This window comes from Mandrillus leucophaeus, unplaced genomic scaffold, assembly GCF_000951045.1.
Source record: "Mandrillus leucophaeus isolate KB7577 unplaced genomic scaffold, Mleu.le_1.0 Scaffold143, whole genome shotgun sequence".
NCBI classification, from domain to species: Eukaryota; Metazoa; Chordata; class Mammalia; order Primates; family Cercopithecidae; genus Mandrillus; species Mandrillus leucophaeus.
In genome coordinates, this window is record NW_012101399.1 from 3474471 (window position 1) to 3499778 (window position 25308).

The 25308-nt window shown below is 34.8% G+C and overlaps 1 protein-coding gene across 2 annotated transcripts in view; it reads right to left on the bottom strand.

Moving 5' to 3' along the window:
• GLS (glutaminase) overlaps nt 1-25308 on the bottom strand; it is a 71592-nt gene that overhangs the window by 9732 nt on the left and 36552 nt on the right. The window contains exons 12-16 of one of the 2 annotated variants that reach the window (XM_011974218.1): nt 24894-25025; nt 23830-23922; nt 1955-2016; nt 944-1020; nt 785-848 (exon numbers count right to left, since the gene is read on the bottom strand). In XM_011974218.1, the coding sequence (XP_011829608.1) occupies nt 785-848; nt 944-1020; nt 1955-2016; nt 23830-23922; nt 24894-25025 (428 nt within the window). Of the gene's footprint in view, nt 1-784; nt 849-943; nt 1021-1954; nt 2017-20180; nt 22752-23829; nt 23923-24893; nt 25026-25308 lie in introns of those variants that run through there. The other variant, XM_011974219.1, reaches the window with a different exon arrangement.

The following is a 25308-nucleotide window of genomic DNA, read 5'->3' on the forward strand; positions in this document are numbered from 1 at the left end:
ATGTTTATTGTGGCACTGTTCACAATAGCAAAAACTTGGAACTAACCCAAATGACCATTGATGATATACTGGATAAAGAAAATGTGGCACATATACATCATGGAATACTATGCAGTCATAAAAAAGGATAAGTTCATGTCCTTTGCAGGGACATGGATGAAGCTGGAAACCATCATTCTCAGCAAACTAACACAAGAACAGAAAATCAAACACTGCATGTTCTCCCTCATAAGTGGGAATTGAACAGTGAGAACACATGGACACAGGGAGGGGAACATCACACACCAGGGCCTGTTGGGGGGTCAGGGCTAAGGGAGGGATAGCATTAGGAGAAATACCTAATGTAGATGAAGGGTTGATGGGTACAGCAAACCACCATGGCACGTGTATACCTATGTAACAAACCTGCACGTTCTGAGCATGTATCCCAGAACTTAAAGTATAATTAAAAAAAAAAAAAAAAATTTAAAACTCCATGAGGATAAAATTCTAATTCTCGCTTCCAAAATGCAAAAAAAAGAAAAAAAAATTGTTTTGTTCATACAGTGTACTGACTGATAGTCAAACTAACCTGAAAATTTCTAAATAAGACACCATTCTTAGCTAAGAAACAGGATATGGGAGACAGAATTACCTATGTAGTAAATACACGGTTTATTGCCTTTATAAGATATCATAGCAGGTTCAAGAATGTATTTGTAGGTTTAAATATTATAATCACTTGAATATTACAGTCCTGCATAATAAAATACTGACATATTTAGAAGGTAACGTAAGTGCTCACCTGTCCTTGGGGAAAGGGTTTACTTTGCAGGCTTCCAGCAAAAATTTAACAACTTCAACATGACCTAAATCATCCCACCCCCAAAAACAAGAGCAGATTTTAGTACTAAGTAGAAATTAAATCTGGAAAGAAAATAGATAGTAGTAGTTCCTGTATTACCCTCTGCAGCAGCTACATGCAGTGCTGTTCTAGAATCATAGTCCCGCTGTTCCATGTCCATAGCTGACAAAGCAAATCTGAAAATGTGTAAGCACAGCTATTTATTATATATAAAGCAAATTGAATTCACACTTGTAACATTCACTCCATCAGTTCATTTAAGGCCCTGTCAGACAGGCGCCATCCCTCATCAGGCTCATTAATGAGAACTACCAACCTTATGGACCAGTACACAGGTGTTTTGGGTAAATGCCACTTCACCTCTCTTCCTCAGCATTGCTTTTTTTAGGTAAGATTAAATGTTAAACATCTCTCACAGAATTAAACTTTATTACATTACTGTTCAAAACTCAAGAATTATGGCACAACTGTACCAAGGTTTATGTCTCAGAAGGGCAAGAAACTAATCCCTATAATAAAGTTGTATGTTTTTACTAGGACTCCCATTCTTAAACATTTCACAGTCTACTAGTACTCATCAGACTTTAAGACAAGGGGGGAAGCATAGACATTTCTCCACTTCGAAAATCAGTTGTTTGAGGTATTAATGGGAGAAAGCAAAAGGAAAAAGAAAACAAGTTACAACTCTATACAGAAGACCTTAGGTATACAGCAGTATATGGCCTTACTAGTCCTGATGATCTGCTAGACACCAAACCCCCTAGCTGCTTCCCACCCACACACACCCCCCAAAGACTGGGAATGGAGGGTAGACAGGGAGTGAGAAGGCACTGTCCAATTCCAGTAAGCCACTGATACTAATTAGCCAGATTAGCTGAACAGTTACTACTTGGGGAAACAGAGATACCGTCTTTTTTATAGGAGGCAGAAAAGGACAAGATTGGAAAGCAGGCCATAGGCACTGGAAGTGCCTATTTAATAAAAATTTTGTTGGGGTCATTTTTATCAAAGGGAAAGAGAAGTGAGACTTTAACCTTAAAGTGGCTGCTCACCCAGAAGCAACTTCATAAATATCTGTAAAGTGCATGCTAATCCATCCTATAAACATACCTTCGAAGTGCAGACACATCTCCAGTATATGCAGCAAACAAAAGATTTATCACTGACTTTACCTGTGAAGAAAAGAAAGTTTAGGCATCCATAGGGGAAAACAAACACATACAACGTCCACCTGTCACTGGTAAGTGATTTCCATGCGCTTTGAACACTTCACCTGAGTCATGTGCAAGAAGTTATCTCAAGGACACTTCCATAGCCAAAAGAACCCACATGTGTGATATTTTCTTCTCTTAACAGTGGATTGTGAGGGAAAATTCAATAATAAAGATAAGATACATGAGGGAAGGAATGGAATAATATCACTTGGCACAAAAGAATGGAATTTTGTGAAACTCATATAGTTGGAGCAACTGAAAATTGTTTAGAAGCCTTCCCACTTTGTATGTCTCAATATTGTGAGGAAGTTTGTATGCTGATACCATTCACATTATTAAAAATTAAATCATGCTATATAAATGTCTAATCCCTGCCAACAATCACTATCCTCACCAATCACTGGCTTCTTTGCAAATCTTGAGAGAGAACATTCAGTGTTAACTGTCGTCTTAAACTTTACTTCACTGGAAAGACAGCCTTCAGTTCAATGCCCAGGTGGTACAAATTGGGTCATTCTCAGAACTTACGACACTGCTGTGTTTGAAAGGTTTCTCAGCTCCAAAATATTAAGTCACCTCTATTAAGTGCTCCAAGATTTCAAAGTGTATCTACCTTTGACAGTTACCCACTTTCCTTTTATTATAGTTAAGAGGAAAAGTCTAGTTATCTGAAAAGCCATTGGATTTTGGTCTGCTTTCATAAAGACTTTATCAATCCCTATCTATGAGAAATTATTGATCACAGAATATTTGTAAATACTTCATAAATTCCCCCATTTTGTCTTACACTTTGCAACTTCAACATTCATATTGATGACTCAACAGATGCTGCACTCAGTGGTAGAAAACAAGTTTAACTGGAGGAATGGAAAGTTACCCAGCTCTCCACCAACAAAGCCACAGCCCTGAACTGTGCTTCAAGATCTTAACCCGGACATTCTCCCTTTCCAGTATGGCTTTCCCCTTCCAAAACCCATGAACTTTCCAAATTAACTGGAACTGACCATTGCTGCAGTTCTCTAATTCAGCATTTTCAAAGTGTAATTTGCAGAAACTAGTCCATAAGATGGTCCATGAAAATAAGGATCCTGTGGCTGGATATGATCTTAAAATATTAAATCACCCTCTTGGAGATTCATGGGCATATGAAAGGCTCTGTAAAGGTCTACCGTACAGGAACCTAACTAGCTGAGCACACCCCCAAAATACTACTATTACTATTTGTGTTGATATCACTTCAAAAAACTTTACCTTTAGTCCTTTAGCTTCCCTCCCAGCCATCCTTTTCCACTCCTGCCCAGAGTCCAGAACAGTTTTCTCAATGGGGAATGGGGGTGGAACAAAGAACTAAAGAGTATCACCCAGAATGTTCTAAAAGCATACATAAACATCTCTCCCATTTCTTGTTGTCCTACTCCTACACCTCAATCTGATACACTTTAGAGAAAGGAGGTAAACGCATAGAGTTTGTTTTTTATAGAGATGGGGTCTCACTATGTTGGCCAGGCTGGTCTTGAACTCCTGGTCTTAAGCAGTCCTTCTGCCTTGCCCTCCCAAACTGTTGGGATTACAGGCATGAGTCACCATGCTCAGCCCATAATTTTGTTTAAAGTCTCCAGGTGACTTTGATATGCACTCTTCTGGGTTATAAACCACTGTTTCAGATGCCCTTAATGTCTTTCTTTTTTAGTGGGGTCAACTCTGAATTCTCAATTCCCTTTTTGCTCTTTGACCACAGATTACTGACTGGCTATTATGGACTATTCTCCATATTTCCACCTGGTCTCTCATTACTGCTTGACAATTTTTTTTTTTCTTGTTGGTTCCTGCCATACTTTCTTCAGGCCTTTAATACCAGCAGAGACCCCTAAAAACAGACAGAAGATCCTAACTACAACTTTGCTGAAAAGATAAAAAACTGTTTTCATCGCTCAAAGTAAAAAGCTTCATTTCTGAGACTCATTTTTTATCCATTCCTTCAAACACTTATCCTCCAGATGCCCTGCTCTTGTTCCCTCACTGATCCCCTTTGTTTCTAGCATCTTTAACTTTTCCTCCTTCATTAGTTCCTTCAGTTTACCTTAAAACAGACACAATTTCATCCTATTTTTAAAAATCAACACTTGACCCTATTGCTCTCCCTCAGCACGTATTTCCTGAAAGTATATTTTTAATTCCCTGAAAATTACCTTCACACTCATTGTTACCTCTAAATAGTGCTCTCCAAAGCTCCAGCAGCTTCCTAAGCCCCGATTCCTTCAGCTCTCCCCAGCACCCTCCACCCTCTCACGACTTGCCTTCCATGCTGCTCCATCACCCTGATCTTCCTCCTGTTTGCTGCTTTGCAGATTCATTACCCACTTTCCACTGCCAAATAATACTCCCAACGCAGTCCAATCTTCTTGTTTTTCAATATAATGCCCTTCAAATGATTCATCTATTCCTCTGGGCAGACTGACTTCCCCATCTTTAATCTAAATCTTTGCTCCTAAGCTCTAGTCCTACAGCTCCACTTGATAGTCATTTCAAACTCAAAAACAGCAACAGCCCTGCTGGCTTCCTACCCTGGCTCCAGTTCACAACTGTCCGCCTACTTGACATTGCTTCCAGGACTTTTAATTGGCATCTCAGACTTATACCCAAAATGGAATTTGCTTTGCTGTATCTTCTGCCACTCACAGTCAGCTCCTCTTCTAGTCCCCCCAGTTTGGGGATAACACTACAATTCATCCACTTGCTCAGGCCACAAACTCGGGAGTCATCCAGTGCTGCTGCATTCACTTATACAGGTTGAGTCCTTCACAAGGATGCCTGGCCACAAGGCCAACACGGGTTACCAGCCCACACCCTTCCCACCAAGGTGTCCTAGCACCCAGGTACATGTGCTGGGAGGAAGGGAGCTTCTTTACCCAGTGGTGCTGAGAAGTGGTGCTTCTGCTTCCGGCCAGAGACAGAATTAGCTTTTTCTAATTCAGACAAATTCACCATACAGACTGTGGGGGGGTATTCCTTGATTCTGTTTCTCTCACAGTCCACATCTAGCTCATCAATAAATCCTCTTCGCTTTACCTGCAAAATATGTTTAGAATCCTATCACTTCTCACCACCTCTAGCATTGTTGCCTTAGGCCTCATCTGAGTCACCACCTTATCACCTCTGCTGCCAGAGGGATCTTTTAAAAATATCAAGGAACTACCGTGCCTTTCCATCATATCTGAAGTAAAATTAAACTCTTTACCATGGCTTTCAGGACCCTGAAGGCTCTATTCCTGGTTACATTGCACGTTATCACTCCTACCAGTCTTCCCTTTCCAGCTCTACTCCAGCCAGAATGTCTTGCTGGACTCAGGCACTCAATGCCTACAACTGGCTGCTAAAGATGCTCTTTCCCCAGGCAGTCAGGAGGCCCCCTCTCTCCCTCCCTTTGGGTAGGTCTCCACTGTACCCAAAGTTCTCTCAAGACTAAAATACTCCCTTCTTTTCATCACTGCCTTATCCCTTACCTTGCTTTTCCCCTTCGTATATATATATTGTAAACTATACAGTTTTTAACTATATTTATGTTATATAAAATTATATGTAACTATATATAAAGTATATATATTTTTATATATACTTGTTTTCTGTCTCTCTCATTAAATGTAGGCTCCATGTGCTGGGCAGAGACCACTTGTCTTTCTGTTCCCCACTGAGTTACCATGTCTGGTAAACTCAGTGTCTACCACACATAATAGGTGCTCATTAAATATCTATTGACTAAGTGAGTATTCTCTCTCAAAGCATCAAATACTCAATTTTGGGTATTAAATTGTAAAATTAATTCCTCTATCAGCCCCCAACCCTGTTTTTTTTTTTTTTTTTTAGACAAGGTCTCACTCTGTCACCCAGGCTGGAGTGCAGTGGCAGGATCTCGGCTCATGCAACCTTCGCCGCCTCAGTTCGAGTGATTCTCCCACCTCGGCCTCTGGAGTAGCTGGGATTACAGGCATGTGCCACCACTAATCTAATTTTTGTAGTTTTTGGTAGAGACGGTGTTTCAGGTTGGCCAGGCTGGTCCCAAACTCCCAACCTCAAACGATCCGCCTGCCTCAGACTCTCAAAGTGTTGGGATTATAGGTGTGAGCCCCTGCGCCCAGCCCGTCTCCCTTAACTTTTACATCTTTGAATATCATTACAAGATTTATTCAATCGTAACTGGTGCCTCTGCTTCTGGTCTTTCTTCCACCCTCCAAAACCTCTCCACATACTTCTAATCATATTCTCAAAACATTGCTCTAATCACTAAAGGTTTCTAAAGCAGGGGAGTTATCAAGAAACCCAAAATCATTCCTGATAACGTTTAAGTTCTTTAGCCTTGTATTCAAGGTTCTTCAGTCCAGCTAACTTAATTTTTCTTCTCAACCTCAATAGAGCCAAATTGGTCTGTCTTACTGCCCTTGTTTTTGTCTTGGTGTCTATGCTCTTTAAGAACACCCAGATTCCTAATCAAATCCTTCCCTTCCCTCAAAGACTAGCCTGAAAGTCCCTTCCTTGCTGCCAGTTTTCCCCAGGCCATTCTAGCCCAGCATTATCTATGTAGCTTATTGCCAGCTGCCCACACAGTGCCCTGTGACAGCATGTGCCAGGGACAGTCAATTAGATACCTCCACTCCCACCACAACCCCGGGTCTACCTCCTGCTTCCTCCCCCAGTGCATACTATTCTCCTGAAATCATTTTCCCCACCCATTTCTCACAGATACGTTATTCTTACCCATTCCTATGAACTCTGCTCCAATCTCTTAAATCAAAAGTAATCTCTGTCTACCTTTGCCTCACTATGGCACTGTAACACATGACCACATGGAGCATTTGTGTGTCTTACTTCCCCTACCACTAAGAAAAATCCAGATTCCCCTGTATACTATTAATATAGTAATTACCCATAGTTCTTATTTTTAAAACTATGTTGGTACTTCTAAGCAATAAAGCCTCATCTGTTCCCGTGACTGGATATAAGAACTACACATTCCCTTTTAAATTTCTGAATTTAGACCATGCTAGTTTGAAGAGATTTTATTATAGTATGTGTGTAGCACTTAGTCACTTATTCAGTATTTCAAATGTTCTAAAAGTCCATTTCTTATTAATAAAGCCCAAAATAGAACATTTTATAATTTACTTGGTTTATTCAGAGTATATTGTTATTCACAGGCATGAGAAAAAAAATTAGGAAACTTTAATATACAAAGGCTTTGTAAGTAACCAGAGGGAAAATACATTAGCTTGCCTTAACAAAAATTATTAAAGACTAACATGGAAATTTGGTATTCTTCCCATGAAAACAAAAGGCTAGCTGTGGAGCTGAATTTAGTCCAAACCAGAAGATAAGTGCTTGAACACAAAGTGAGTGTAATTCTCTCCAAAACAAAAAAGCACTAGGAGGCAGCCCATGCACAGGCACTATTTAAAAGCAACACCACAAATGCCTCTTCTTTCTAGCATCAACAGCCCCCTATACTTTTAAGTTTACATAAATTATGAAATGAGCTGTGGGCAGAATGCCACAAAAGAAAATGAAAGTCTAACACTTCTGAGACAAGAGACGGAGTATGTCGTGTAGGGATAGTCTACTTCCTGGTCTGTTAAAGAGTGCCACGAGTATTTCCAACTAAGCTGACACACCCTCTGGAATGTCTATCATGGCAAACAAACTGAAGGAGAGGGGCACTCCAGAGGATCACTCATCCACCTCCACACCAATTCTTGCAAAGCATGTAGGTGTGCTAACCATTGATGGAAGCTCATTCCCCTATATCCCCACTGGATACTTGAGTTGATTTTAAAATACCTGTCAAGGAGGCCAAGATCCAGAAAATAATGGGTTAACAGTAAATGCCAGAGGCATGGAAGCTGTGTTTTGATAAATAATCCCTTCATACAAAGAAACAGACTATACACAGCCACAATAATAGCTATTAAATTAAGGGCTCTATGTTTAATGTATGCCTCCCCATGGCAAAGAGACACTGCACTTGGGGAGATACCCATTAAAATTTATAAATTAAATGTTAATAGTTTCCCCTTCATCTTGTAGATTTTCCAGCACTGTTGCATTTTTCTTATCAAGTCTCTTTGTCAGAACCTGCCCGAGCCAGACAATCTTATCTTAGTTTATTTGTACAAAGTCATGACAACAGTGGGACAAAAAAATGTTACAGTTCACATGAGTTCACTTAACACTGGCATGTTTGGCATAGCAAATTTCACTTTTTTCCAAAACAGCTAGAAGCAGGTGGGGAGTGTATCAGTTTTACACTTCTAAAACATGGCATTCCTAAGTCTTTAATCCTATCATTATCCTATGCAGTTTAAGCTTGTTTAAAGGTTGAGTTGTGTGACTTCTGCAAATGCCCTAATAATTCTGTACTTATGATTAAGTAGCAATTATTAGAATTATATACTCACATTACTCTGTATTTATATAGTGGATGACCCTAAAACATTCAACATTATGAACAGTTATACTTGTTTTTAAAAATCCCTGACAGGCTGGTTGTAAAATATGTTGACAGATATATTTCTTACTAACACTGAGATTAAGGGCCCTGGCTCAGGGTCACATAGAATTAGTGATGGAGCTTCAGTAGAACTCAGGTATCTGGATTCCCAATTCTGTACAACTAGACCATGACGATGTGAGTCCTTAACAGATCTCAGATTGTTATCCAAAGCACAGAAGGAAACCAACGGATTAAACATCAATTCAGCTCTAATTCATAAAAGTTCTTTACTAAATACTGGAAGGAAGCCTGGATGGGACCAAAGCGAGAGGGGAGAAAAGGAAGAAAGGGAGAAGATGGAGGGACGGGGAGACGCAGGAAAAATTGATTCACTGGTTTTACACTTTACTTCAATTATTTAATTTCTAACTCTATTACCAACCAAAATTTCCTTTTTCATCTTGAGTTTGTCTTCATATAAACATGAATTCAGCCTGTTTGGAACTGCTTTAATGAGAAAAAAAAAAAGCAGGTAACTGAAAAAACATCCTTCTGTTTCTACCGCCTCTAGTTGGACATAAGCTGCTCTCATTTCCAGCTCACCACAGTATCTCTTGTCATGGAACAGATACTTTGCTTCATCTGTTAAATAAACCATCATGACTCCAGATCCAATTTTGTTTTAAAGGCTTCACTCCAACTTGGCTGATTATAGTCTTTAAATGAAAATAAGCTTTCAGCCCACTTTTATATTTTCTTAAGGTCAAATTGAAACATACTACCTATTATACGGTGGCTAAAGAAAAATTTTAAGTTGGCATTATATGTAAACTAATCACCTTGCCCAAGGGTAAAAATAAACCTGTGTAATGTGTATATCAAAGATATTTCCTCTTTCCTTTACTACTGAGCTTACTTAATATTTGTAAGGATGTGTAAAAAAAATTATAGTACTTTTATAATTAGACAGTCTGAGTATGAGGCCACATATTCCTAAGCTTTCCAAAGATTTACTGAGACACAGTTATTAATATACTATATATAGACAAAACTAATCCAAACTGATATGATTCAGAGGGTTGGGGAAAAAATCCTTTATAGGAATAGCAATTCAATAAATTCATGCCCATATTTCCAAACTTACACAAATGCAGGAGATTCTCATATAGTAATTTCAATAGAGAGGAATAAATCAAATAGTAAATTTTACTATAAAGGGAAGAAGCTGTTTTACAGAAATTTCACTTTAAAAATACAACCTCAAAATGGTAGCTCCAAGAACTGCATTCTGTTCTCAAATTTGCTAATAAACTCCCTTAAAAACATAAAATTTTCAATTTTTTTTTTTTTGAGACAGTTCTCGCTCTGTTGCCTAAACTGGAGTGCCATGGTGCAATATGGCTCACTGCAGCCTTGACCTCCCAAGCTCAAGTGATCCTCCCAACTCAGCCTCCCAAATAGCTGCGACCACAAGCATGTGCCACCAAACCCAGCTGATTTCTTCGTTTTTTTGTAGAGACGGGGTCTCACTATGTTGCCCAGGCTGGTCTCAAACTACTGGGCTCAAGCAATCCTCCTGACAGCCTCCCAAAATGCTGGGATTACATGTGTGAGCCACAATGCCCAGCCTCAAAAATTTTCAATGACTAGTTTAATCTGAAATAATTTCACTCATTTGTAAACGAAAAAGTCATAATCATGTCAAAAAATCTGACAACCTATGAAGACAAAAAATTAAAGATTATATATTACAACGAAATAGTTAATATGAAGCACCTACTCTCTCTTGACTCAGTTAAGTGCTCCAAATATTATTTCTGTTATTAAGGGATAGGAAACATTTAAATAACTTAAGCAAGGTATCAGAGCTGCTAAGTGGGAGAACAAGGGCTCAAACCCAGTCTGGAAGATGCCAGGGCCAGTGCTTGCAACTACTAACTATCTACTGGGCCAAGCGATTTCCCAACAATCGGGATTTCTTCAATAACACAATACCAAGACAGAAATATGTTGTGACAGGAAATCAGAAAATAGCAACAAAGAAACAACTTACAGAAAATCAGAGATATTCATTTTATACTGAGGTGCTACCCAAAGGTGTTTTTTAAATGAAGGAAAATGAAAGAACAAAAGAAGTAATTCAATTTGATATATCAATATCACAAACGACAAATAGAAAAACATTAAGATACTACCTTTATTCTTTGCATTTAAATCTTTAAAAATGAAATGTGAGTTGGGCGAATGTGAATAAAAGCAAATACAACTGCTACGCCACTGGCAGTAAATAAGTAACTTCTTTTCTCAGTGGCATATTATTCCAGTAAACACCAACAAATGGTCTAAAAAGATATCGATGAGGTCATAAGCATCCCTCTTTATATATCCAATTATAAAAGTAGCTAACAATATATCTTTGTGTGGTCTGAAAACAGCACTCCTAATCAATAAGCAAGAAAGTAGAAGAAAAATAGCAATGAGCAAGGACAAAGACAGCTACTCCTCTAAAGAACAAAACTGCAGACCTTAAGCATATTTATATTGCACAGATGACTATCAAAGTTTCTCATTCACTATCTTTCTGGTCTTCTCCCACTATTATACAAACAAGTATTTGTAAAAGTTCATGAACATTAGTGAATATTACATTAGTATGTTAGGATAGAGGACAAGGTGCCACATTTCTGGAATGATAAAGTGCGACATTTAAAAAACAAGTACATAAAACCCAAAAAAGTCAAAGAACTTAAAAGTGAAGACGAGATAGGAAGAGAGGAAATTCATCACCACATACACATATTAAAAAAAAAAAAAGGCCGGGTGCGGTGGCTCAAGCCTGTAATCCCAGCACTTTGGGAGGCTGAGATGGGTGGATCACGAGGTCAGGAGATCGAGACCATCCTGGCTAACACGGTGAAACTCCCTCTCTACTAAAAAATACAAAAAACTAGCCGGGCGAGGTGGTGGGCGCCTGTAGTCCCAGCTACTCGGGAGGCTGAGGCAGGAGAATGGCTTAAACCCAGGAGGCGGAGCTTGCAGTGAGCTGAGATCCGGCCACTGCACTCCAGACTGGGCGACAGAGAGAGACTCCGTCTCAAAAAAAAAAAAAAAAAAAAAAAAAAAAAAAAAAAAATCTGGGCCATTGGAATCAAAGTATTCTTACAAAGACACCATCTTCTGTAAATTAAAAATAAATAAATACAAACAAGGTCCCTGAAAACAGATGGGGTTGTCTTCCTAGTGTGAAACAAAGCAGTTTTAGCATTCATACAGGAAGAATTATGGTTTCAATTCAGAGTTTAAGGTCCTATTCCTTAGCATGCCTCAAATCCTACTATAACAAAGCCGGGTACATGGATTTGAGTTTTCTAGTTATTCCAACCTACAACACTAACACAATCTTTATTAATTGCTTTAATGTTAGAAAAGAAATCCCTCATTTTCACTGGTCTCCAGAGAGCCTTACTTAACTCCCTATATTCTTCAATGTTTATTTCACATTTCTATTGGGAAACATTCAACATGTGTGCTTTATGGAGCATACACACAGAAAAGGTGTAATAACAGTATGTTTCTCTAATGCTGTAACTTTTCAAAGCACTTTCATAGCCATTTTATTATTCAAATTACACAGCAAGCTCCTCCAACATATAATACAGAAAACTGCTGGAGAAAGGGGTATTTTTAAGACACTACAAAATAAAGCAATTATTCTATCTAAAAAAAATTTAGAAAGGACATGTAAATATAAAGCCCTCATCTTACTAAATTATCTATGCTTTCATACAGTTCAATGCTCCAAACTCCTTAAAATACTCTTTCCTTGACTCCTGATATTACACTATGCTGGATTTTCTCTTCTCTGGCCACCTCTCCCTAGTGGAAGCCTCTCCTACTCTCTTACTTTTAAAATGAGGGTTTCTTAGGGTTCTGTCTTTGATACACTTTTCTTATCACTCTATACTATCGCCTTAAGCAATCTCACACACCACCCCAGCTTCAAATACTACTCTTCATACTGACCACTCACAAAATTATAGCTCCAACTACACTACTCTCCTAAGTTTTAGGCCTAAATCTGACTGCTTACTCAACATCACTACTCAGATATCTCACAAATATCTCAAACATCAGCTAGCTTCTACACACTGATAGTTGTCTATCCGTTATCCACTACGCATCCCTTCCATACTAATAGAATCTCTATTTGTTAAAGGTAGTATTGTGTCCAATTAAAAACACTTTCCCAGATTCCCTTGCAGTTAGTCTGGTCAATGAGCGTTAGGTGAGTTTCCAGTAAAGCTTCTTCCTTTAGATTTAGGTATCGCTCTTTTCTCTTTTTTTTCTCCCCCTTTGGCCATACAGGTGAGGCTAAAGATGAAACAGCCACCTTGCGACTCTAAGTTGATAGGCATGATTTCTAAGATCAACACACTAAGGTTTGTGTAACAGAAGTTTACCTTACTGATGGCACTAGTCCTGGTTGGTTCCCCTGATAGTCCCTGAGACTTTTTGTTATATTAGAAAAATAACCCCCAGATGTTTAAAGCACTGTCAATCAATCTGATATCCACAATCAAACAGATCCTTGTTACAACAGCCAAAATTAAACTAATTTCTTCCCATACTCCCAAGGTTTGCTTTTCCAGTATTCTCCATCTTAGTTAATGCAGCAGCTTTGGCCCTGTTGATCATACTAAAAACCTGGTAGTCAACTTGCTATCTCACTCTTTTTCACCCACCAAAAACCATCACCAAGTGCTGCCAATCCTATTTCTTAAACACATCTCTTATTTACCTACTTCTCTCACCTCTAGCCCAAGCCACCAATACATCTCGAGTCCAAAACCTCAACTTTCTCTCTTTAATCCATTCTCCATAGAGCAGTATTTACAAACCAAATCATTCTCTCCCCTTTTTAAAAGCCTTCAAAGTTTCACACTGAACTCTGAATAAAGTCCAAAAATCTTAATATGGTATGTAAGACCTTTTACAAATGTCTCCCAAACTCTGTCCTGAGGACAACCTACAGCAGAAGCACCTGGGGTGCACATTAAACATTTAGATTTTTGAATCAAACTGTAGGACTGGGCCCCAGGAAGCTAGCTGTATTTGAAAATTAAGACACTCTAACAATTCTGATGTACATCGAAATATGAGAAGGCCCACTCTACATAATATGGTCCCGTCTCTAAGAGTCATCCACGGCCAATCTCCATCCACCTCACCTCACTCTTCTTTCAGTGCATTTGCCTTCTTTTCCCTTCTCAAATGTGCTAAACTCCTTCCTGTTCTGGGGCCTTCAAGTCAGACTAGCCTATTAACGCTATTCCATATTTCCTCTCCTTCAAAACTTAACACACTGTATTACCTTCCAGTGAAAACCAACCATATTTAACCACCCGGACAAAACAAGGTCTTTTTATTGTACCCTCTCCTAGCATTTTTTTACTTTTCTATCATTTATTATCATTATATTTAGTGAAATATTTTTTAAAGAAATGAAACATTAAAGATACAGTTAACCATGCTCTCTGCATCCATTCCCTTCCCTCCCAGCAGTACGCTTTATCTAAAGATTGGTGTTCATGTTCTTATAGTTTTATTAGCAACTACATTGTATATTTGTGTCTCATAAAGTCTGCTATAGATGTACAAAAATAGCATCATATGGCATATAACATTTTGCACCTCACTTATTTTGTAACATTTAAAATGAATTAGATCTACATGCATCAGTATTAACAAATCATATTACCATTTCAGTTATTTTCAGTATTTATTCAGTATCTGTATCCCCGTTTAATTGCAAACACAAGTTGGATCATACTTGTCTCATTAACCACTCACTGCAAATCCTAAACACCTCACAGTTTCTAGCACATATTAGGCAAGAAATAAACATTCGTTGACTAAGAATCTATCCAGTGAATAATAAAGCACAGGAATAATGCTAAGGTTGATTTATATAGATCTGAACTGCTCAATCAAATTTAATTAGCTAAATATCTTGAACTAATTCTGTTTGTGTGCTGTTTGAACAAAAATTAGTGAAATGCTGAGGGGGATGGTAATCCTTTTAGCTCTTACTTGGTAGAAAAAAAGACCTAAAGAAAATAATTTTAAAGGTTATACATTTTCATTTATATAGAGGGATCTGATCTTGGATATTGGTTGGGTACCAGAAATGAAGAAAACAACACAAGAGGAGAACAAAATTCCTGCTATATAGAAGGCATTAAAAAAAAAAAAAAAAAAAAAAAACCCAGAAGTTTGCTATGTAAAACAGTGACTGAAAATATTGAAATGGAAACCAGGAAGCCAGAAGAATCCTGGACTTCAGCCACTTTCTTACAGTCACACAAGTGGGAAAGCAACTTCATAAAAGCAATGGGTTATCTGACTACAAATTTACACTTATTACAAAAGCAATTCTAGAAGAGAAGTAGAGCAATTTCAAGTGGGTACGTTTACAATAAAACCGCTAACTTGCCAGAATAAGGGTGTTCAGATAGGTGGAAGTTATTTTTTTGGTTATCCTTTAACAGCAGAATTGTTTCTTCATAGTCCAGTAAAAAGAGACATTAAGGCAGAAATATTTTATTGGTATGATTAAAGAGGATTAATAGTATTAGTCACCATGGAATGTTAACAAAATCATTTGTCCTGTAATTTCACCAGATGTCAATGAAGTTTCATTGTGCAGAAGATGTAACATTTATTCATCTCAATTCAAATATTCATCTCAAACAGTATTATTTAGTTCATTCTTTATTTACATTATAAATCTTGTGCATAGACCTGGATCAATGATGCATATACTTCAAGGATCTAAGTAAAATAATAAATAAAGAATAAGCTATATTATACTGAAGAAGAGAAGTTTGGACTTTCACATTTCATGTGTGGCTTTCTAACTTTTTAAAGAAAATTAAACTACAATGGCAAATGTCAGCATCAAAAGATTTGAAAGTGAACACATATAAAGATGTGGAATTAAAAACCCATTTCCTGAGTAACTTTGACATAATTTTTTAAATTACCTCATTTTGGCCCAAATGATGATATGAAAGAATAAAAAATGGAATACTTGAAATTTAAATAATATATTCTGAGTTTTTCAACTAAAATCTTTAATTTGGAATGACTGTGAGAAAGAACAAAACAACAGAACTTGGGTGGAATTCAATTAACAATTTATACCATGGTTTTAGATATCATTAATCTCATTTAACAGAAGAAAGTCAAGCCTTAAGGATTAAGTTTTAAGCTGTCCTCTCAAAAGAATCTTTGTAAATTGCCCCTTTGTGATGATTTGTGAAAGGCACATATAAAATAACGAAAAGTTATAATTCTAATCTAGATCTAAAAAAAGTTCAGCAAGAAACTGATTATCATAATTGAAATTTGAATTTTACAATCAAAAGGTTCAAATGTGAGTATATTTGCGTAACTGATACTAATATTTCATCATTTTTATTCTGGAATGCATAATATGAAAGCAAGCAGACTTTATATCGAATGAGTTTATATTGAAACTTGTGGGGAGAAGAGCTACTCAGGCAGTTTACATTTTCAGAATTAAGAAACCAATACTATAATATTTGGAGAGCAATAATATTTAAGTTTTAACATTTTAAGTCAACAAAGCCTTTCAAAAAGTAACATATTTCAATAACTCAATATACACAGTCCTTCATAAATATTAGAACTCCAGAACTATGAAATGGAGATTGATACTGAAGACAATATGTACTATAGACAGAGTAAATAAGCAGACAAATTAGGAACCTTGGGGGCCACTCACAGATCCAAATGTCTAAAATAAACAAGGGAAGTAGCTAGATATTTTGCATGTTTTGGAAGAGCTAACATGCAAAGAAAAAAAATTTTTCTTAAGAAACCATTTGTTTAGAACTTGAATAGTCTTTTATTTATTTAAAATCTTTTTACTTATATGGTTAATCTAACCTCAAAGGAATTTATTTTAAAAAGCCAGTGGTGTAACATTTATTTTTAGAGTTACATTTCTGCTACATTTTCTTTCTTTCAAAGGTTGCAGGGTAATGTTTTATTTTTAGAACTACTATATAACTTTAACATTTACTTTTAACTTTACTAATTTTTAACAACTGGGACATAAGACTGCTTACTAGAAAAATACAATTAGTTTTAATAAATGCTGATGGTACCATCTGCCAAATAACTTACAGTCACATTAACTACTGCCAATTATGCTTCTCTCATTAAAACTAAACCACAAAACAAACTCCATCCTAACAAAACACACAACAGACCAACCCCCTCAAAAGAGAAAAAAATCTAAATATGCTAATAGAAAAAGCAAAGTGCTAGGAATCCTGGAAAAGGGCGCCTGAGTGGGGTGGGAGTTTGTACCAGATAACATTCAAGATTACTTTCAAATTCAAATCTGTGATTCTAAAAAATATGTAAGATTATGGTAAATAAAAGTACATCAAAATTCAAGAAAGGTTGGACTATGTTTTAAAAATAAAAGAAAGCCTTCAGCTATTTACAGAATATAAACTTAATTATAGCTCAAGATTCCAAATATAATTGCTGGGCAGAGGAGATTTTCATTATATAAACAAAAATCACCAGAAATGTAATATGAAAACAGAAATTCAAAAACTATTTTGGGTAAGAATTTTTTCTTTCAAAAGCTAAGCCTTCCAAATAGATAATTTTAATTATCTGTGGTTTTAAGGACTGAAAGCATTTCAGCAAGGTAAACAGCTAATGAAAAAATACCATTATTTTTAATTATACTACATATAGAAAAATCATATCCTCAGATATTGAAATATGGCTTAAAAATAAATAAATTGTTCTTTGCCATTGAGATGTGGTATACAATTTTTCTTAAAAAAAATTCCATAATTAGTAAATGAGATTTAGAGTTAAAAGTATAGTAAGAATGTTACAAGATTAACCGACAGAAGCAGTTGGCACCAGCTCACCCATTTCTAATACTTGCCTTTTGAGGACAAGATCATTCTTTTTTTTTTAAAAGCAATACATACTGGTTTTCAATAAGTACTCTGTAATTTATTGTTGAATGAAATTTTAAAAACCACAGATTCTGCCAAAAAAGCAATGCAATCCAAGTGCTAATTAGTATCCTATTCATTTTGGTGAAGGGTTAATGGTTCAGGAAGCCAATATAAAAGTTTTTTAAGAAAACAGGTTTTCTATACATGGCATATTTTAAAAATCTCTATTAGCTACAACTTACAAAAATTACTAAAGTAGATCTACAATCTATAAAATAGAAACGGTAAACAAAGTCAACTTAAATTCTCTTCCTCTCCTATGTTCACAAAATAGAAAACATTTTAAGACCATAGTAACAGAATCACTTTGTTAAATAAGCATTTACAATCAGTCTACTTAACATACTATTTTAAAAATAAGTACCTTTTCTATTACTATTTAAAAAGTTAAGAATTCTAAGAAACATCACGTTTTGCCCGCTGTTTCATGTTGGATAAATATTGCCTCAGATCCTCTTAGAGTAGTTTTCTAAATTTCTCAAAGTCATGTGCATTTTATGGTATTCAGATTAATAAACTACTGACTGGAGGTTGGGGTATAAAATAAAAGAACTTCCCCCAACCCAATTAAATTCCTTCCATTTCTAAGCAATGTAAGAAACAAAGGTTTTTAACTTTGTTACAATTTGAAATAAAAGAAAAATAGTTGAACTTGGATATACTTGAGTTTATGTTTATGTATAATTGTACCCTTGAACTACATGACAGAGAAAAGACAGAGTAAGGTAAAGTCCATTCTCAATAAATCTAAGTGAAAATCTGAGCATAAGGCCATGATGCATGGTAACAAATTTCCATTTATGCTACATCTCCAACATCTGGTTTTGGTTTTATTACACAATGCAAATATAACATTTAATCCAAAATGGTAGAGAAGGAATTGAGAAGAAATCACACATTAAGTATATCGATCATATACCTTTAAAAAATGCTTTCTAGCATTTTCAAGGCCATCTAGGAGAAAAAACCAAAATTTTTACAAATGAATAGTAAAACAGATTCTTAAAACTAAAAATTGTACCACAGTGAACTAAATAAAACTATTCCATAAACTGCTCAACAGGAGAGGTGCACTACTTCTTTTAAGTCAAAAACAATTTTAAAAATACAATCCTTCCTTGTAATAGATTTTGGAAAGTGCTTTAAAGTCAGATTCCACATGAAATCTAATATTCTTGGTTTCACTTTTCCAGAGTTCCCCCAATATTGTTACTACTCTCTTACCCTGGCAGTACTGGTAGTGAATGGGAGTGGTAACAGAAACCACAAATCTTTAAAGTCAAATTGAAGAAGTCAAATGGTAAAGTATGTTATACTTTACTAATTCTAGGGCAGCAAAAATTTTAGGGGTTCTTTTGTGTCAAAGCTTGGAACAGGAATAGATCAATGAATAATTTATACATAATATACAATGTGAAAAGAACTGCTCGTCATTTTCAGAATATGAATGGGTAGATTAAGGTATATAGATAAGGAAATGATATATATGTATGCACAAACATACATATGCACAAACATATGCAACCCATACATTATATATAAATTATCAGGATATAGGCTGACATAACAGTGTATTTCAGCAGTTCTTTCCACATAAATATATGCCTATTAAATATACACTGTCAGATCAAGATCACCAGGCATTTTAAGTCTCCTCTCTCTTTGCTTCAAATGAATTTTTTAAAAAAGTCTTTAAAAGCAAGTAATCATAAACTGTTACATATATTGAATATATTATTATACTGGAATTCCTTATTAACTAATTCTAAAAGAACTTCCTTTAAAAATCCCACAGATCAATACAAATTCATGTAAACAACAATATTTCCCCTTTCAAATGGTTTTAAAACTTCTACAATATATTCAGGAAACCTCCAGAATATGAATGGCAGATTTAATTAAACATAAAAATATAAAGTACTATATTTGACTTACAATACATGGAGCCTCTATAATTTCTACTACAATTTGGATCATGCTGTACAAACATACAAAATTCCTTCTGAAAATGTAATCCCCTCAGAAACCAGTTAAGGTGAATTTCTAGATCATTGTCATTCTGTTTAATATAAATTCTACTGAGATTAACAGTTTTATTCTAAAGCAATATAATGATACTCTTCATTTGGTTTAGCAACGTTTTTCCTATTATTAGGCAACAACAGATAAAATGAGAGTTACATAGTGAATAACAACAATATTCCTCCTTGGAAAGCAAAAATAACCTACAAATACGGTTGCATTTTTTTTAAGTTACCAAATGGAAAAACAACCAAAAAAATTGAGAGAAAAGTTTTTATTCAAATACTTCTAGTACAACCAATAGGAAAAGTCCTCCTCCCAAAAAAACCACTAATGCTATATTGCATTTTTAAAAATCAAATAAAGCCCTTTTGAGTACTTCTAGTTTACTTTGAGGCAGCTTCAGAATAGCAAACACTTTAACAGTATCTTCATAAAGAATAATTTTTTCTAAGTTAAAATCCCAACTGTATTTGTACCTAAAATGTTGAAGTTGCTTTGATTAAAAAAAAACAAAAAACAAAACAAAAAAAAAAACAATAAAATCAGCTTAAAATAAATTTATTGTACAATACAAAATGTAGGCATACTGGAAAATAAAGGTACATTATTAAATATACAAAGCAAATGAAAGAAAGCTAAACAACACAAATGTTTTCATCCAAACACTAAGATAAAATGCACAACATTTATGCTAAAAACAAAGTACTTCAAGAACAATATGCATTTCAAATGAAATGTTAATGATGCCAAAAAATAAAAAGAAAGAAAAAAGAAAATCAAATATGCTACATTGTAAATGCTTGAATATCAAGAATCAATAATGGCATAAAACAAACCCAATAATACTGGGTACTTTCAAGAACTTTGTTTAAAAAGGTGTTAAGAATACTGAAAGAATCAAAATATGTCCTTAAAACTGGCAAAGTTTTTTCTTTTTTAAGTTTGAGAGCCTATTCACAGTATCTTATCTCTTCTTCCATTTACACTTTTCTATAAAAATTTCTGGATGCTCCTTCTTAACATTTTCCAAACACAGTAGCTTAGATAACAGTACTTCATTTTTAAGTATGCATTTAAGCATTACCAACACCAAAATAGTAAGTGCCACAAATTAACAACCTAATTTTGAAATCTATACGGCTATGTATGCAATATGAAAACTAAATCTTCATTTTATAAAGTGAAACCAATTTCTAAATGAAATGGTAAAATGTAACAATTTAGATCATAGGGGAAACCACAATGCCTTTTTTCCAATTAAGGCATTTGGTTGCCCAAACTACAAATGGCCCCGGTGCAACTAACACAAATATGCAGTGAGGCCTTGAGAAGCATCCAGTTAGGATATGCATCTGAACATTCAAAGAACATTCAAGTAAGCATAAAATCCTGGGCAAAATCCTCTACAACTTAAAATATAATTATTTAAATATATAAATTTAATACTTAAGTTAGCCCAAAAGGCGTTTGGCCAGCACCTCTGGTAGGGAATTTCTTTTCTTAATATCACAGTTCCCAAACTGAAGACATTATGATCAAGATTTTCTATCTTTATTTGCACTAGTATCTAAAATACTCAGTGACATCTTTTTTGTTACACTATGTTTACTTTTACAGACTTTCCATTACCACATACACCATCAAGCTAAGAAGTCACCAAGTTTTTCTTCTAATCCCCCACTAAAATAAACAGGTTTCAACAAACTTGAAACTGTAGGGGAACTACGGGGAAAACCAGAGGGGTATATGGAAGAAGGAAGAAGTGTGAATAGTTCCCATAGGATTTTACAATCACTTTGCCAAGACAACTTTAAATACTATGAATAATTACTTGAAATCAGGTTGTGTAGAATCTATAGTTCTCTTAAAAACAAGTTTTGATTCTCAATATTGCATTTTTATTATCAAACAAAAGGATTTAGATCTAACATATTTTAGTAGCATACTTACTACCTGCAGACTAAATTCATTTCTCAAGTACTCTAAAAGAGTTCAAATAGAACAAACTTTATGAGATGCTATAACTTATAACAAAAGAAATATTAGCATTTATAAAATTATTAGAATAAAATTTTAAAAGCTAAAAACCAAAATTTGCCATTCATATTTAAATATAACATAGAAAAAGTTATGTGGATAATATGAAAATAAAATTGTTTAGGTGAACAATTCACTTGAAGACACTCACTGTTTCTCCTTCTGAGTAACTAACCATTATAGCTTTTTATCAATGAAATGTCATTATCTCACATCTGAAATTCTTTGGCTGGAATGTTTTAGTAACATAAGACACTCCTGTATATAACAATTCTGACAGAACAGAGGAGTTGCAAAATAAAAAAGGTATATTTTAAAACATTTGATAAAATTTTAAATAAATTTTTTTAAATGTAAAGCCAATCTATCACTAAAAATGGCATAAATGTAAATGCAAGCTAATTTTATCCACTGCTATTTTAAATAAAATAATTTGGGGTTCATTATTTTGCCTTTTTAGTTTTGTATTTAGCATAGAAGTACTTTCTATTGCCACTACAGATATCAAGTTAGTTTTAAAAATGGAAAGGAAAAAACAAAATGCAACAAAAGTTATGAGTTTAATTTGTGAATTTTAGAACTAAGAATTACAATTTTCTGTTACTATTGTAAAATGGGATTATCTGACCACATAGTTAATATCTTAATTACATCAAGAAAAATTTAAATTTTTCCTTTTTGTATTTTTAAAAATAAAGCAAATTTATGTACTTGTAAATATTTTTTAAAGACCAACAAATGCACTTCTTAATCTACTGTCTTTATACAAAGATTAAAAGATTAAAAGGAAAAAAAAAAAGCTTTATGGCTCCAGCACCCAAGATTGAGAACAAAAAATACCTCAAATAAATATTTATAACTTGCAAAAAAAAAGCTAAAAGTGTTGAAAGATTAAATGAAGAAACATTCTGAAACTAGAACCCATTTCTTTAGCTTTTCTCTCCCAGACTTTCCATTCTATATACTACAGTTGTAGAGATGTCCTCATTTGACTCAGGTGACACTTTTTTCCATACTGTCTCTTTTAAAGCAAGTTCTTGTTGGAGACTTTCATAGTCCAATGGTCCAAAGGAATGCTAGTTGTTCAAGCAACATACATAATTTATTAGTGCACTTGAGTGAAGAAAGGTCCAAGCTATAAAATGGTATTTTTCAATGAACATTATTAAAATGTTAACATTTTAAACCACCACCTCTGACATTTTGTTTCATGTTACTCAGGTCAACTCCCACGGAAGTTTCTATTCTGTTGGTTTTGCATAATTCTTACATAGTAACAGAAATTAATTTGATAAAAACTAACAAAAATTTAGTTTAGCACTACAGAAAATGTACTTAGTATGTATTAAAAATATTTTCTACTTACAAGTTCTTCATATTATCTTGAGGTCTAATTAGGTAATTTTACTACAAACATTTTCAATATGGTACGCAAAGAAACTGAATCAAAATTCTCAACACAAGCCCCTTGGTGCAGTGAAAAACTATATAAAATATAGACCAAAAGTTAAGTCCTGACTCTTAATACTACTTCTAAAAAAGGACTATATGTGTACAAGAGTATGAAGCCAAATACATTGATAAAAACACAAATAGGACCGTAAGATTATTAGGAATACTGCATTAAACACAGTGGAAAAAAATATTTCATCTACAGTGACTTAACAAAACTTTTGAGGCTTCATATGGTCTCTTACTAATACGATAATCCTTTTCATTTACATATCCATCTACACAGTATGCAAGAAGTTAAAATAAACTTCAATTTAGGACTGACAAATATTAAAACAATGCTTTATAGCATGTAGCACGTTTCAATGTCTTTTTTTTGTTTGTTTGTTTTTGTTTTAACAGAATCAATTCTAAAAATCTTGCTTCAAATAGTGGAAAATGGAAGGGGAAAACCCTGACACTAGGCTAACCAGTTTCAATTTAAGTAACAAAACAGTAATATTTAAATATCTATATCTATTAAGCAATATTTAAATATCTAATACTGGTGATCCCGGATTAAAATGTCAACAATTTGTTTACACTCATTTATGAATAGCAAAGACCCGAGGCCACTAACAAAGATTTTATTTATACAGGCAAGTATCACTTTTTCTCTTCTTAAAAATTTTATATAATTATCTAAATAAGAATTTTGCTTACCCTTTGATCACCACCTTCTCTTCGAGGATCAAGTTTTTTTGCAAAGTGTCTCAAATTATCATAGTTATGGAAATTACACAGAGAAACAAGATCCTGTAAACAGTTATACAGAACAGGTATAAGAAATTGGCTATTCATTGGTTATGTATATCCATATTTTAACAAACTCTGCTTATATCGTCCAGCTTAGAAATCATCACTACATGCTAATAAAGTAGTATAATGCATCAATAAGAGACCTAAAATCAGAGTAAGATATGGATACAAGTTTTAAGGGCACTGCTTACTAACATGATCCTAGGGCTCAGCCAATCAAATCATCTTTCACCTTCTACAAAATAGGGTTTATAACCAGCCCCATGAAAGAATTCTTCTATCAAATAAGTGTAAAGCAACATTAAAATATAAGTAAGTACTCTGGTTACAATCTACTATACTTTATATGCAATCCAATGTCATACTCTAGTTTTTGTAAAATATAAAAGACTGGAAAATAAAACAAGTTTAATTGAGTATGGCACTCTATATGAACTCTGGAAAGTAATAAATGTAACTAAAACTAGAAGCTCAAACATTAGCAGGAAGTAGGTAACAACAAAATACAGAACTATCAAGAGCAGTAACACTTTAAAAACTGTTTAATCTTTTTTTAATTTTCAGTGCTTATTTCCTCAAAAAAATGTTTAAAGGTAGTCAATGGATAAAGATATTTAAAAATGCAGATTAAAGATAAACCAAAATAATTCTTAAGATATACTAGCTTTTAAATTACTTCTCCAAGTTTAATATCTTTTGTTGAGCTTTTGAAAATTGATACTAATTCTAACCATGAAAATTGAAATATTAGCATCTAACAAATATAATCTGTGGGAATAATTAAATGGGAGCTATCTGACAGAGGCAACTTGAAGCTCCTCTGGGAGTATTTCCACAGCTACCTAATAACTGGCACACTATAGGTGGAAGGTCAAGAGTTAATGAACTATGGAAAATAGGTTACAAAAAAGAATCATTGGATGGCTCAACTTATATCATCATTATTCTCATTAAGAAAATATGCTTACGTGACAAAAGTGAATTCCCTTAACACTGTTGCCCATCTTATCCAGAGGAGGAGACCAGCACATCATACCCATAACATTGGGGACAACTAAAAGAATGCCCCCAGCAACTCCAGATTTTGCAGGAAGACCAACCTACAAATAATTCAGTAAAAGAGTATTCAGGTAAAAATTTTAAAATAAGAAATGTTATGTTCAACAATAGGGAAATTGGGGCTGGGCACTGTGGCTCACTCCTGTAATCTCAGCACTTTGGGAGGCCAAGGCAAGCAGATCACTTGAGCCCAGGAGTTGGAGGCTAGACTGGATAACACAGGAAGATCTCATCTCTACAAAAAATAGCAAGACATGGAGGTGCACACCAGTAGTCACAGCTACTCTGGAGGATGAGGTGGGAGGATCACATGACCTCAGGAGG